The sequence below is a fragment of the Theobroma umbraticum genome, unplaced genomic scaffold (genome assembly GCF_002168275.2).
Source record: "Theobroma umbraticum cultivar Fairchild unplaced genomic scaffold, ASM216827v3 scaffold_1682.0, whole genome shotgun sequence".
Taxonomy (NCBI): Eukaryota; Viridiplantae; Streptophyta; class Magnoliopsida; order Malvales; family Malvaceae; genus Theobroma; species Theobroma umbraticum.
In genome coordinates, this window is record NW_018397290.1 from 93,828 (window position 1) to 109,326 (window position 15,499).

Below are 15,499 nucleotides of genomic sequence, written 5' to 3' on the forward strand. Positions count from 1 at the left end.
ATATCAATATCCCATACTCATTTTTTTCTTTAATTAGTTCAAGATTTGATTAACCTACCAAGACTTTCCTTGCATATCCATAGATAGTTAAATCCAAAGTTTTAGGGTTTTGGTTAGTTTGGTGATTGAATTTAATTATAATTAAAGCAAGTATGCATGCATATAAACATAGTAGTATATCTTTTGCACACTTTCTTAATTAAACTTGACATTGGACCACTTTAATGTTGAGGAAATATAATGCAAAAAACTTATAGGTTTAGGGGTTTTTTTCTAGATTTTTTTTTTGGTGGAATTTGAACAAAGTATAAACAAGAGTTGAGATTATGGATGAACATGTTAAGACTTTGGGACATTGGTGGGTGATAAAGGCAATGAATGCTGCTCACCAAATAAGGAGGCCATTAATGCTTTTTAAAAGTAGTGACTTCATAACATAAGGTATATTGTATTTTTTTTATCAAATTTGAGAACAGATAATTCATGAATCACGAAAATCTTTTTATAAATATTAATATGGAATTAATTGTTTTAGTACGTAAAATTCATATTGTTACGGGTTTTTTTATAAAAAGATTGTAATTTGATGCATGCGGAATTATCATACTTACGATCAATTATATCGTATTAAATGTAAAAATAATTTAAATAAAAATAACAAAATCTAAAAAGTCTTAGGCATTTAGCTTAGTTGTCTCTCTTGTTTATCAAATAACCTTTGACAAGAACGATGTTGGGTTTTTGAACCTTCATTATCAGCACCAGTGTTTTAATGCTTATAATAAATGGGCAGTGACTGATGTTGAAGTAATTAAACTAACTGGCCTTGGACCATTAATGATTAAACTACTTTTAGTGACATTAAATGCTTGTCTGAACAGTACAGTGTCTTGATTGGGCTGCCTCCACAGACCATTAGACTAGGCCAAGCCCAAGTCTTCAATATTGATGAGAATCATAGCCTTTTTTTGCCAATTTGATCGTTCTACTTTCAAATTTGTCCTAGAATCTCTAGTTAAAATCATCATTGTCTTTAAACAAAATGTTTAATCTTATTCAATTTCAATCACCTTTTGCACCATATGAAAAAAATATATTAAAATTACATCAAATTAACATAATCGCAAGAATTCATTTTGCTTTTGAATTCATAATTTGTATATATTTTCGAAAAAAAAAGTTAATTTTACGTCAATGATTTATAAACAATAACTTTTTTAAGTAAAAAAAGTGAAATGCAGACTTCATTGGAAAAACATTGGTTGCCTTTTGGCATGAGTTTTATGAAGCAAAAATGTACAACATTTTTGTAATTAGTCTAAATTTACAAGTGATAGCTTACAAGTTACAAATACTTACACAATGACTCTTCAAAATAGCCAAAACTTTACCACCACCAAATAACCAAATGATTTGGGTTTACTAGTTCATATCTAACATTCTTTACTTCAACATGATATTTGACCTTAGTTTATTGCTACATATATATATCTAATATTAACCTTATTTCCATTCATTCACCATGCACCCGGTCCACTTCGACATCGGCATTGACCCAAACTTGACATCGATCCGACCTGACATCGGCATCGACCTAACATCGATCTCGACTTGACGACATTGACCTCTTTAAGTTTGGAAGTGAGACATTGTGAAATTGAATTAAATATGGGCAGCAAATGTACTACTTATTTTGTGATAAAGGTTAAAGAGAGGCAAAAAAGTAAAATTATATAGTATTTAATGTTATCTAGTGATAAAGTTTAAAGCTGTGCAAACCTCACTAGGAAGACAACTTTCAGTTTCTTAATTTGTCATTTTGTTAAGGAACTTTAGACTCAGTAAAATCTCTTTAATAAAGGGAAAAAAATCCACACAAAATCATCACCATGCCCAAAAGTCAAATCTTCAATTTCTATTTAATGCACTGTTCTATATATTACATACCGTGAATCAAATATTACTGTCTTGTTATTAAAATAGATTTAAAAATTAAAAGCTTTAAAAAACTCATTAAAAAATTTGAATGAATTCATTTTAATTAATTTATTATTTATTAGTTTGACAGAGAAAGCAGAGTTAAAAAAGTCTTAAATTGCCACTAAGTATGGTATGAAAGGGATAACACGCTTCTTGGTCTGTCTTCCATTTCTTGGACGATCGTCACTGATGTGGGTCACCACATCAAAATCTTCTTCTTCCATTTCCTCATCATTGTTTTTTTTCTGATTTGGAGTCAAATGTATTAGGCTACAAAAATAGACCTTAACCTCCACTCCCCCAATAATCACAAGCCACGTTAATGGAGTTGCTTACGTGTCAGAAAGAGAAAACATGGAAATCCGATTGCAAGATGTGTTCATCCGCAGTGGATCAAACCTCCTCATGGCCCTTAAATTCACCACTGTCGACGTGGCGTCTACCCGCCATCTTGCATCGACAAGTCGTTGGGTGAGACCAGACAGAACAGAACAGTCAACTCTTCGGACATTAAACCCCTCAAACACCCCTTCCTTTCCAAACTTTTAACGCCAGACTGCAGAAACAACAACCCCATCACCACCGCTCTTACGAAAACACTACCGTCGCCGGTCATGGGGTTCACCACCTGGGCCCCATCACCATCCCCGACTCCTTCCCCTTCTCCCTCGTCATCACCGCCGCCCTCTTCATCGTCATCTACGTCGTCGTCATCGTCATCATCGTCATCACCACCGCCTTCGAAGCTTCCAGTAGACTTCAGCCCACCGTTGATCGCCATGGTGGTGGTAGTCGCGGCAGCGTTTTTAATAGTTACATATTCACGTCTCATCTCTAAACGACTCGTCCCTCCAATCCTCCGCCTCCTCCGCTTCTTTCGACGTCGTCGCCGTCGTCGTTACCTCCCATCCACCACTACCGACCTCGACTCTCTTCCACCCTCCGATCCATTCGAACTCCCTCTTTCTCCTTATGGCCTCGATGACTCCGCCATCAAAACCCTGCCTCTTTCCCTCTACACTTCGAAAACAAAACCCCATAACAGCCCCAAAGACTGTGCCGTTTGCTTGTTGGAGTTCGAAGACGATGAATACGTCCGAACACTTCCCGTTTGCTCCCATGCCTTCCACGTTGATTGCATCGACGTTTGGTTAAAGTCACATGCTAATTGCCCGCTTTGTAGAGCTGGAATCTTCGCTACAGAATCTCCTTTTACTCCGTTAATGGCAGCCAGAATCCGTCCGAGCCTCGACGACACCGTTTTACTGAACAGCACTCTCGATTCCCTAACGGAAACTCCTTTCCAGCCTCTTCCGAATAACACCATAACGGAAATAACCGAAGAGCCGTCACCAAGAAGAGCGAATGGGAATAGTAATTGTGAGGAAAGGTATAATTTTGTTTTGAAAAGGTCGTATTCGTTTGGTTTCGAGAGGAGTTTAGCAGCAGAGAGGATGGTAACGGAGCCCAACACGGCGTCGCCTTGGAGGTATAGGAGAGGAGGGAACGGGTTTTGGAGCAAACGGGCGTCGCCCTTTGGGTCGTTAATGACGAAACCGAGGGTTTTCTCTTTTAGGTATTACAGAGGGATGAAAGCTTCACCATTTTTTCGACGGAGAGGGTTTTTCCCGTTGTCGGAATCAAGTGTCAGATTTAGTGGAAGTGGCGGCGGCGGCGGGTCGTCGAGGAGAACCAAGTCAATGGCGAGTCCCATGTTTTTAAGGTCAGCGGCTTCCAGTGTGGCGGCTTTTTCATCGAGTCGGCTCAGGTGCGGGGATCCCGAGGCACTGCTGTCACCGGAGAGGTTCAACAGAAGATAAAAAAACAGGAAAAAGAAAGAGAAAACTCTTTCCGAGGAAAGAAATGAAAAAGTCAGTGGGACACGTGGAATGTTGGATCGAGAGATCGACGGGAAAGGGGTGGTAGGAGATTGGGGTCCGGTGACATTAATGGGAAACTCGCATGCAAAGCAGAGTTAATGCATGAGAGAGAGACAGAGAGAGAGGGCGAGAGAGAAGGGCTGGTTCTGGCTATCGAGTGAAAAAAGGGGAAGCATTAATGGGAAGTGGGGAGAGGCATTAAATGAGAAAGTTGACGAGAGATAGACACGATTTTCCGAGCTTTCTCTTTCTCTTTCTCTTTCTCTTCTCCAAGCTAAAGGCCTTAGCTACAAAGAAAAAAAAACAAACAACAAAGAAAAAGAGCTCATAAATGCTGAGAGGTTGAGACTTCAGATGCTTCATGGAAGAAAAGGGTTCTCGTATATGGGACTGCTGCTGGTTTGGGTTGGGTTTGGTTTGATTTGGTGTTTTCCTCTTTGTCTTGCTACCGACAGAAGTCCATGTTGGGATGCGAACATGGTCATTTTTTTTTATACAACCCGGATCATGTGCTTGCCATGTGGGCATGGACCGCACCCATCTGGTTTTATTTATTGATTGATGGAAAGGGAAGGAGGGGAAAACAATGGCAGAGAGAGAGAGAAAGTAATGAGGCAGTGTAGTCACTTCTTCTCTTGTTCTGCTCATTTATCAGGGGTGGTTCATTTTGTCCAGTCAATTTGGTTTGGTCACTTCTTTGAATTCAATGCAGATTATACTGGGAATCGGAGACATTAATTTTGGCTTTCCATGCCTCTCTTCCATTGCTTTCCCTTTTGTATATACACACCACATCTGTTTCTCCTCTTTGTTCATGCATATTTCTACTTATAATGTCATTGTTCTACTCTTGAAAGACACGTCCAGTTCGCAGAATAGAGATAAAGATGTAAAAGACATAAAACAATCATTTGGCGAGTACAGAGCATATAAAAAATTAATTATTTTATGAAGCAATTTGATTTATAGAATGGAAAAGAAACAAAATAGTATTAGGGTATGTAAAGAATAAGTAGAAAATATCTTTTCTATATTAGGTTTTGTCATTGTTTCCCATGACACATTTCATTCGCAAAATAAAAATATAAATAAATTAAAAATTCAGTCTATGATAATATAAGAAGAGTAGTTCTTTTATAATTTGATTTTATGAAATGATACATTTTATACATTTAGTTAATCAAAAACAAGTAAAATATGGGTATGGGATAAGTACAAAAATGCCTTTTGTACACGAAAAACATTGTACGGTCTACTTAGAATTGTTCATTTAACTATTGGTAAAAGATGAAAAATTAAAAAAAAAAGAAAAAGAAAAATAAAATAATAGGGGGACAGGGACCTCATTGACCACGCACGTGTTTGGTCAAGAGATCCAAAGAGGCACGTGCCACAACGCTTTCCCCTTGAAAATGGCCCCAAACGCTAAACCCATCCCTTAAACCCTCCAGATTGGAAAGTCGAACCAGAAAAAGCAAGACGCGGCTAGGGTTTCAGGTTCTGTCTCCGTCGACCCAGACTCGAATAGAAAGCCAAGGGAAATCAAATCGTAGCAGCGATGTTCCCAGGAATGTTCATGCGCAAACCAGACAAGGCGGCGGCCTTGAAGCAGCTGAAGGCACACGTGGCTATGTTTGGGGTGTGGGTAGCTGTGGTTCGTGTCTCTCCCTACATTCTTCATTACCTCTCTGATGACAAGGAAGAGCTCAAGCTCGAGTTCTAGATGCCCCTCTCTCTTTCTTTTCAGGTAATTTAAACACTTGGATTTTATTTTTGTCACCAATAATTTTTCTTGTACTAGGACTAGTTTTGGGAACTGGGTATTTTTTGTCATGTGGATTTTGACAGATAAGAATTATTATATCTGGGTTGAATGCCAATTTTTGAAATTCTTTTGTGTGTGAAATCACTGGAATGTAGTTTATTGTAACTAGCAAAGCAACAACCAAACACAGCCTTTAGTATTTGTATGCTCAAGACATGTTCAGGGAGATTATTTATCTAAGGAGTGATGGCAATGATATGAGAGGTTTTAGACTTGGCTAATTGGATGTAACTGAAAGTTTCTGTAAATAGTTATATTCAGGAAGGCGATGAAATTTTGGAATATTGATTAGGAATTCATTCTGTGAATGGAGTGTAAAAGCATCCTCTTTGTCCATAGGAAATGATTTCGGAAAGATATATAGTAATTTGGGAGGAGGATGCCTTGTCATTGTGGTTTGAGGTGGACTACCCTCCCTGGTGGGGACCTTTTAATTTTCCTTAATGTCATTTTTATTAAATGTTGGAAGCAGATTCATTGGCTTGGGATGGTTTTTTTTATTAACAACGTTTTTGGATTGTGTTATAGTAGCACGGAAAGTCATTCTTCCTATCCATTTGCTTAATACTGTTCCTTAGTGCCTTTCCCTTGGCGAATAAGAGTAGAAATGTAGAATGACATATACATGACTGATTATTTTGCCAAACTTGCATAGCTGTAAATACACCCTATTTGGTTGCTCAGTTTTTCATGGTTTTTTAGAACTTTCTTTGTTTCTTTTTGTTCCAAAAAGATATCATTTGTTAAAGCTAGTTGCTTTGTCTTCAGTTTCCATGTTGTCAGGAAATTATGTAATGTGCTATTTTTTGTATATGATGCCTTGCCATTGTTGTTGACAACTTTTATGGTTGCAATTCAAATAGACACTGTTGTTTCATTTTTCTTTGTGATCTTGCATAGGATTATGAGAACAAGTGCACCTTCAGGTTATAGCTTGTAAATTGCATATAGCTGCATTAGTGGTTGAGAAAACAGATTGCTTCATATGGTAACTATGGGAATCATGTAGTAGCCACATCCTGCCTTTTATCTTGTTTTGTTACTTATCATGGTGATGCCACTAGCTAGTGGAAGACACTTTAGTTGTCTTTTATATGATGGATTATTGTTAAAGTAGTCATTTTAGCTCTTAGCTAGCATGTCTCCCTTATTCACTTTACTGTGGTTTTGTTTTATCTTGTTTGTTGCTGATGTTTCCTTCTTTTGTGGTGCAGTGGGTCTACAGGGAGAGAATTGGATTGGGATGCAAAAGAGTTTCAAGCACTTGATTCCTTTTCAGCCTGCTTAAGTATGAGACTGTGGTGTTATCACATTAGGTTATATTTGCATTTGCTTTGATCATGCTTATTAGATTTTTTTTTGTAATGGAGGCTGGAATACTTCCATATTATGTCATGACGGTTATATCTAATTGAATATACTTTTGAATTTCTTGCTTGTAGCATAGGAAGATGATATATCGCCATTGCCATAATTGCCTTTGGCTGGAAAAATTGGAAAATTTCTTCTTCTCCTTTACCCTTCCCTCAAATTATTGAAAAACCTATGATTTTGTTTTATTCCTTCCTTGGCTTTTTGCGTGAGGGAATTAATTGCCAAATTTGTTCGGGGAAAAATACAAAAAACGAGGTAGGGACTGGGGATTAGATCTGATAATAGAATAGCAGCTACTCAGAAACATATCATATGCAGCTGCTTGGTTTTCTGAACCTTTGGTTGAGCCTTCTGCTGCGATGTCCTCGTCGAAATTTATCTGGTTATCTGTTAGCATTTAACTTTTGAAAGTGATAGCACTTGATGATGCAGTAATGGATCAAATTTGTAGAGACTAAGGTGACCCGACCAACAGATAATGCTAATAAATAGAATTTGGATGCTTCAGCTTGCCATTGCACCTTTAAATTCCTGCATTTACTTACTTTAGTACCAATTTTTTGTTTTGTTTAGAAGGAGATTCGAATCTTGTTTGTTGAGTAATCAAACACATTTTGTATCGGTCTTGTGTTCAGAACTTTTAATGAATTTTCTACTGGGAAGTTTGAGAATCTCCAAAATTGGGCTTAGAGATATGCCATGCAAGGCTATCTGCATTGAGCTCTCGATCAGCAAGTTCTTGCCGAGAGGTACTAATGTAGAATGTTGCTAGTTATAAGTAACCTATTCATATAGCAAGACATGGGACGTCTGCCATCAACAATGTAAGAGAAAAGGGGATCTCCAACTGCAACCTTAACATTTGATTTTGCTTTAGAAGGGGGGTGGCAATGGCATCAGCTTTTCCCACTAACAAGGGAGTCTGTAAAGCTATGACATGTGGATAGTCCACAACCCCTCATTTAAAAGCATCGGCTCACCTTGTTCCTCCAGTCCTAAGCACATTATTTCCACTAGGATTTCACCTTTCGTTATTATAGATTTCCTAATGCTCTTGGCCTTGACAAAAGTAGCTGCTTTTGGCCCCAATCTCATGATGCTCCCATTTTCCTACCAACCATAGAATAAGAATTAGGAAAGAATAAATAGTTGTCAAAATGTACTTATCTTCCTTTTGAACATAATTTTCTTTTTCTTTTTGATATGAGAATGGGGGAATCGTAAATTTAAGCTATGATGGTCACCTCCTTTCTAGTGAATAGACACAACACAGTTATGACACAGTGACAGTTTGAAAATAACAAAACTACAAATTTCACCGAGAATAATCTCTCCTCCCAGTCTCAATTGTGAGGCTTGAGCACGAGAACGTGCCAGCCAATAGAACAAACAGAACCCCCAGCGTCAAATTCAGCATAATTAAAGCAACACAAAAGGCAAAGCTTTCCATAATAGTCCAAAACTCCTCACTCTGAAACCTTGCCGGGGGACTTCAACAACTTTCTTGTTCTCTCTTTGATAAGCAAATCTGCATTCTTAGTTTCTTTGATTTCATGCAAGGAGATTAGCAAGGCGAAGAATGTTGTGCCAGTGTTGGGTATGGTGGGATCACATGCATCATCATTGATCGTACATCCGTTGTTGTATTGGACTTTTTTGGATTGATTTAGATGACAAATTCGGTGCTAAGATGAGCGAGAGAATTTTCCCAGATATCAAAGAAGAAGAAGAAGAAGAAGGTTCGATGCAACAAGGCCATGAATGAGGTACCTGGCTCTGTGGGCACTAGTGCTGGCTTTTCTCTGAGATTGGCACAGACCCTTTTTTCTTCCGCTTCTCTTCTCTTCATGTCTTTGGGAGTTGAGTTCTACAGCTACACTGCTTTCTGGTATGTCCCTAGTTTCATTTCTTCTGCTTGTTTGATATGATTTCGTGGCTCTTTACTTTTGTATTTGTACCCAGTGATCATCCCATGTACATATCTTTGACCCAATCAGCAACGAAAAATTATGCGTAACACCTGCCTTTGATTCCCCTATGAATTCTATATTTACTGAATACCTGTCGCTCAAGACAAAATTTGGGTTTCCATGGATTCTGAAGTAGAATTATCCTCTCTTAAATTTAACCCTGATCTATTACAAATAGCAATTAGATTCTGTAGATTCTCCTCCCACAATGTGAAAGAAACTGTTTATTGTCAGTTTGTAATTCCATAGATGGACGCTGATTATCTTTTGAATGGTCCAAGTTTGAGCTAATCTATCTATAAGTTTTTGTCAGAAAACGAGACATCACTTTTGCCGCAGGTGACCTATCATTGTATCAAGTCTACGAACCAAAACAAAGTGACCAATGTACATATTCCTTGCTTATGATCCTTCCTTTTCATACCCTACTGGCTGGGTGTTGTTGCAATCAGCTTGTCGACATGGTTGACAATTTGTTAGTTTGTACGTGTTGATTAACGTTTAACATTTAAACCAATCTATAACCCTGTTAGTATCTTTTTCCATTTCCTTCTGAATCAAACAATACCAGGAATTTCTTGGTAACTGTTGTTATGTAGAGTTCTTTTGATTGTCAGTACCAACGTTAACATTTCAGCTATTTGGTAACAATCATGGGCTTGGTCATTCCATGGAGTTTCACTTTGGCGTTGGTTGATGGGTACTCTGTTCTGGTCAAATGCCCTGTTCGTCAGCCTGGAATATTGCTCATAATTGCTGCGGGAGACTGGGTATGTGATACTGTATTTGTTGGAAGCTATTTGAATGAGTTAATACCGCTGAATTGTTTTCCATGACAGGTGTTATCAGTTCTCACACTAGCCGCAGCATGCTCCACGGCTAGCGTTGTGGATCTCCTCCACTCTGGCGGGCCCTATTGCCCGCCAAAGTGTTGCAGTAGATATCAACTGTCTGCCGCCATGGCTTTTCTCACTTGGTTTCTGTCTTTGGCTTCGACTCTTCTCAATCTCTGGGTGCTTCCCTCCTTATAATTCTCGGTTGGGGTATTTGTTGTCTAACAGTTTGCAGCATTTCAGTTTTGCACCCAATGCTTCTATGGACTTGAGCTGATCCTTTCATGGGGTTGGTTGTGCGGTTGTGATGGAAAAACTGAAAAAGTTTAGCTAGATTATCTGAATTTTGGACCATAAAGAGACGTGCTCAAGGGTTTGGCTTTTCCATCATGTGCAGGGATGCTCTAATTTTCCCAGCATTACAGCTCAGATGTCCTGCTGCTGCAATGCCTCTTATATTGCTGGAGACAACAGACAGATGAGATAAAAGATAGCTTACAACCATGTAATTTTCGAAACTGTATTCGCATAATTCCAATGAAGCTTTAACTGAGAAATGAAAGAAAAACCTCGTATTCAGTTTGGCAAACGATAGGGACAGTCTAACGATGATACACTGCATTTTGTGGACACACTCATCAAGCACAATAACTGACTCTAAGTCCAACTCACTAAAATCTTTCAAAATTTTATCATAGGAAGATACTGTCATCCCCTGAACATCAAGTTGAGGCATACAAGGTTGTGAAACACGAAATAAATAATTCTAGTAAAAAGGATAATATCCACCTGGGTGCCTTCCACTTGTCTGGAGCAATTTGTTTCTATCACCCTTGCTCCTCTCTTCAGCAGGCACCGTGAGCTGCTCATATATACAGCCGGTTTACAGAAACATGTCGGGAGGTTTAAGCACCATCAAACATATAGTTGATAACACAACCTGTTCAATGCCAAGAAATTACACCATTATTTGTCATCAAGTGACATTTCGTTCGGTTTAAATTAAAGATATCAAACAGAATTCTTTCTGTAAAAGAGGAGTAAGTACCTATAAAAAGTAACCTTACTAACATATTCATGATTTGATGAAATTAGACTACCGGCGGATAAACCTACAATTATGCAGGGGAAATATAATGAATGGAAATGTTACTAGAGCTAGAAAAACACAAAAGATCTACTTGTACAATAATTTCAAAGATCATAGTAATCAGAGAAAGAGAGTGATGCAAGACGTACTAATAAATGAATAATTTGATTCCCTGGAGAACTGCATCGCTCTAGAACTGCACCCTCTTCCAAAGTGAGCTCTTCCCCTTGCACTTTCATTCAAGATTGTCACAAATTAATCTGATCAAATTTCAGAAACAAAATGGGGAAGCTTAGATTTCTATACTTCTTGCTGTAATAAACAAAGCTCAGCATTAATGATACAAGTCATAGAACTACTAGAAACCCAAACTCAAGCCTCACAGTTTCACTCTGATAACCATGAGGATATTATGTAGATGGTATACTTATATTGATTGCTTTTATTACTTCAAATACAGTTTGTAAATTTTAATATCAGTTCAGATCCGTCTGCATCTTAAAGACCACATTGCTAAGAATTTAACAAACAAGTTGTATAAATTTGTTCTATTACTGAATGTAACAGAGGGCCATCATTAAAGTTGACTATACCTTTTTGTGCAAAGAAGATATCTGCCTTTACACAGGACCAAATTTTTTACGCATCCTCCCCAGAAATTGACCTGCGTTATCTAAAATGAATCTTAATAAAGCGTAGACAATCACTGTCTTGTACCAAAAGGACAAATAAGATGTTAATCTCAAGAACAACTTACCATCAGTATTCAAGCTTGTCAGGAAAACCACCACTGCTCAACAGGTCTGCTCCCACTTGTCACAAATAGACATCTAATTCTTTTCCTGCTCTTTTTGAGTTTCTATCACCTCCTTTCTCAGCATTGTTTCCATTTCCTTGTTTCCTTGTCTTAAATAACCGTCAATAAAAGCTTCATATATCTCCGGATCTGGCTTAAACCCTTTCCCCACCATCTCAGCTTGAAGCTTTAATGCTTCTTCCATTTTTTTCTCCTCACACAAACCTTTTATCAGAAGCACATAACTTTTCCCTGACAGATAAACACCAAGTTCTCTCACTGCCACCCTCATTGTCTCCAAAGCTTCAAGGACCCTACGTTTGTCACAAAGTCCTCTAACCAATGCTTCAACAGTTAAACCCTGTGGTTTAAAACCTTTCCTACACATGTCCTTATATATCAACATTGCTGAATAAATATCCGCAACTTTACAATATCCATCAATAAGATTCTCATAAGTAACACAGGTAGCCTGTATCCCAATCAATCCCATTTCTCTATACAACTCCTCAGCTCTTATAATCTCTCCATGTTTACAAAACCCACCAATCATAGTATTATAAGCCACAATATCAGGCTCCAATCCCTTAACTCTCATTTCCTCCCATAATTCCTCTGCTTCTCTCACCTTTCCTTCCTCACATAATGCTGCCATCAAAATACTATAACTATAACCATTCGCTGCACACCCTAAACTCTCCATTTCACTCCAAACCTCCTCCACTTTCTCCAACAACCCTTCACGATAAAAACATAGCATCAAAGCATTAAAAGTATGCACATTTGGCCGAACCTTTAAAACCCTTTTTACGTTAGTTTCTCTCTCACCATTCCCTACTCCAAAAACCTCTTTATAAACCTCATATCCCTTTTTTGCTCCTCTACATTTCGAAACCTCCCCAATCAGAGCATTACAAGTACTAACCTGAGGGCTAAGCCCTCTAGACCTTAACATTCTAACAATCTCAATAGACCCATCAAGTTTTTTCATTTGCAAACAAGATTTCACTAACAAATCAAAAACAAAAGGGGCAGAACCACATTCATTATAAGTTTTAACCAACAATTCAAATAGTTTCATATAGGTGGGTTCATTTTCCATACCTGGGGTCCGAATTGCGACCCGAATGAGTTCCCGGGCACGGGTTTTGAGGCGGGCACGAGAGAGGATGTGAATTATGGTAGAATAGGAGGAGAGGTTGTGGTTGCAGAGGGATTTTTGCTCGGTGAAGAGGAAGAAGCGGAGGGCAAGGTGGGGATTGTTTTTGAGTTGGAGAGTAATTTGGGAAAATTGAGAGGGAGTGAAGCCGGAGGGGAACAGAGTGAGGATGTTGGACCAACGGGATTTGGAGCGGTGGTGGGTGAGGATGGATGTCACGGTGGCAATTGGATCTGGTTGATCTGACGATGGAGGCGAGGTGGTGGAGTAGGAGGAGGAGGAGAAGGAGAAGGAAGCAACGGAAGGGAGAAGTCTTGGGGTGTTGACATGGTGTTTAAGAAAGATGGCCATTGAAAACAGAGGAAAACAGAGTAAAGAGAGAAATGTTCAATTTTGATTGACTAACGGTGATTTTGTACCTCTTTCAGAATTTGACAGTGGTAAAGTAACTAATAATTTAACCCCCTTCGGGAGTCAGGGAAACTACCAGATAAGATAAGAAAAAGGGTACTAAGAAGGAAAAATTCTGCTCCCATGACCTAGCACCAGCTAGGAAAAAAGAGGGCTCTATGTTGGAGAAGCTATGGATAAACCAAAAGGAATGCACCCATTTCATGGTCTTCTTCTCCATTGTTGCTGTGCAAGTACAATGCCTGCACTAGGTGGATGTGGACAATCACTGCACAGATCACTAGCAGTTTTATTCGAATATTCCAGATATTTTTTTGTTTTTGCTCCAAAAGAAACCAACACAATAAAGAGGAAAGAAGAAACACCCATGACGTTATTGGTCACTGCACCATTGATTGTTGACCAGGATGGCACATATTCTTCACCCAATGGCACATTTTCAACAAATGTGCCGTCCTATCAGGGTAAAAATATCACCTTTCATAATGACTTGCTCTTAAAAATTTTAGTTCGAGGCTTTCAAACCCCAATTCTGAGACGAAAATAAGGTTTTTGTTATGATGCAAGAAGACTTTTATAAACACCAAGTCTCTGCCTCTCTGACCATGACTTCAGGGGATAGAGCATGACTATGACCGGGACCTAGCCAGGGCCGCCAACTGCTTCAAGTGACACAGGATAGCAAACAAAATTCTTTCTGCTCTGACTTGGTGCCTCCTTCATAATTTTGTGTCAGCCACCTAGTAAAGTTTTTATATTCACTCATTCTTACGGTTAAAATACCTTATATAGAGTTATGAAAGGAGTCTCATGTGAGACATCATATAGGGACAAATGTTTTTTATGGTCATTTCCAGTTGAAAAACATATCTTTATATTAGTTATCATTAAGTTGCTGTGTCGTCCAAGAATTGGGTTGTTTGCAGGAATAGCCTACCTAGCAGTAAAGTAAGGAAGCTTCTAAGGGAAATTCTTCTCTTGGACAATTGAATAAGATGAAGCTTTGCCAAGTTTCAACTTATCAACGTAATATTCCTTTAGCAGAAAAGGTCGTGAAAGAACAATCAAGAACTAATTGTGGTTGATTATCAAACTTAATATCATTATCTTAACCAAACTACTATTCTCCATTTCTCTTAAATTGCCTTTTAAGCGATAATAGTACTTAATTTATTAATTAAACTAAGAATAAATTCCATGTAATTGCATGCCACATCAGTATGTAGACAGATGCCAATCATGGAACTTATGGCACTCCAAGTTGAAGTTACAATCAAACAAATGGATATAAATTCTTCTGGTATAAGCTAAGGAGTAGTACATTATATCATCTGAAAGAATTTTGGAGATGATCAAAGAAAACAGCCTATGGAGAGGAATTTGTTCTTCAAATGTCATCCCTTCTGTTAAGGAGAAAAAAGAATTGCAGAAGGAAGATATCCTCTCTCCAAATCATCTTCCACATCTTGAATTCAGACAGAATTTATCTGTCAACACTATGATTCCATTTGTTCCAGCATTAGATTTGGTGACTAATCGTTCATATCCTACTTTCTATCCTCAAAAAATAATAGAAAAGAAAAAAAAAACCAATAACTACTTAATAATAGTTTACAACTTAGGATGGAAACATTCCTAGGTTTCTTTCATGAAATGCTGTTGGATGCTTTACCTATGCAAAGAGAGATTAAAATCCCAGAATACTGCCTTGATAATGTTGCTTATGTCTTAAAAAATCATCTTTTAAGATGCTAAATTCTTATTCTGTCATGGGATTCTTTAGATTTTCAGCAAGTATATGATCCCTCAGGATAAATCTTCCACTTAATCCCTTCATTATGTATACCTAACATACTCCTATAGGCAAAACACATTAGACTTTATGAAGAGGAACGAAGAATAGAGAAAGTTCCAATGAAGATAGAGTATACCACAGCTAGCTAGGTTTCCATGTATCTGAAGAAACTACCTGATTTCTGAAATTATTGGCTTGGTATAGTTATCTTGTTCTTTTGGACACATGAATAATTTGCGTAACCATTTCAATGTTACTTGATTTAGTGGATTACATAAAGTGAAAATTCGGATTCGTCTGTGGGTCATCACCCAAAAATGCCTTATGTCTGCTCTTTCCCTTCTAGATATCAGGATTCCTATCTACAATCACTTACCACCATTACC

The 15,499-nt window shown here is 38.1% G+C and overlaps 4 protein-coding genes across 10 annotated transcripts; 3 read left to right on the forward strand and 1 right to left on the reverse strand.

Moving 5' to 3' along the window:
• The first annotated feature begins 1,904 nt into the window (after positions 1-1,904).
• LOC110428732 (RING/U-box superfamily protein) lies at positions 1,905-4,873 on the forward strand. Its single transcript, XM_021444650.2, has one exon. It carries the CDS (start codon positions 2,595-2,597, stop codon positions 3,798-3,800), a length of 1,206 nt encoding a protein of 401 aa, XP_021300325.1. The 5' UTR covers positions 1,905-2,594; the 3' UTR covers positions 3,801-4,873.
• Positions 4,874-5,283: 410 nt separating this feature from the next.
• Positions 5,284-7,129, forward strand: TOM6 (translocase of the outer mitochondrial membrane 6). Its single transcript, XM_021444658.2, has 2 exons — positions 5,284-5,607; positions 6,900-7,129. The coding sequence occupies exon 1, from the start codon at positions 5,419-5,421 to the stop codon at positions 5,581-5,583; it is 165 nt and encodes a 54-aa protein (XP_021300333.1). The 5' UTR covers positions 5,284-5,418; the 3' UTR covers positions 5,584-5,607; positions 6,900-7,129.
• A 763-nt stretch (positions 7,130-7,892) lies between these two features.
• LOC110428736 (CASP-like protein 5C3) lies at positions 7,893-10,451 on the forward strand. Its single transcript, XM_021444655.1, has 3 exons — positions 7,893-8,947; positions 9,667-9,799; positions 9,869-10,451. Exons 1-3 carry the CDS (start codon positions 8,817-8,819, stop codon positions 10,058-10,060), a joined length of 456 nt encoding a protein of 151 aa, XP_021300330.1. The 5' UTR covers positions 7,893-8,816; the 3' UTR covers positions 10,061-10,451.
• LOC110428729 (Tetratricopeptide repeat (TPR)-like superfamily protein) lies at positions 10,200-13,632 on the reverse strand. Of its 7 annotated transcripts, XM_021444643.2 has the most exons (7): positions 11,710-13,629; positions 11,546-11,625; positions 11,102-11,212; positions 10,911-10,974; positions 10,652-10,802; positions 10,432-10,478; positions 10,200-10,323 (listed from the first exon to the last, which is right to left on the reverse strand). In XM_021444643.2, the coding sequence occupies exon 1, from the start codon at positions 13,256-13,258 to the stop codon at positions 11,783-11,785; it is 1,476 nt and encodes a 491-aa protein (XP_021300318.1). In that variant the 5' UTR covers positions 13,259-13,629; the 3' UTR covers positions 10,200-10,323; positions 10,432-10,478; positions 10,652-10,802; positions 10,911-10,974; positions 11,102-11,212; positions 11,546-11,625; positions 11,710-11,782. The 7 variants fall into 7 exon arrangements, with proteins under 7 accessions (XP_021300318.1, XP_021300317.1, XP_021300321.1 ...); XM_021444642.2 differs by lacking the exon at positions 10,200-10,323 and having other exon boundaries at positions 10,413-10,478; XM_021444646.2 differs by lacking the exons at positions 10,200-10,323; positions 10,432-10,478 and having other exon boundaries at positions 10,599-10,802; positions 11,710-12,486; positions 12,853-13,632.
• Positions 13,633-15,499: the final 1,867 nt, after the last annotated feature.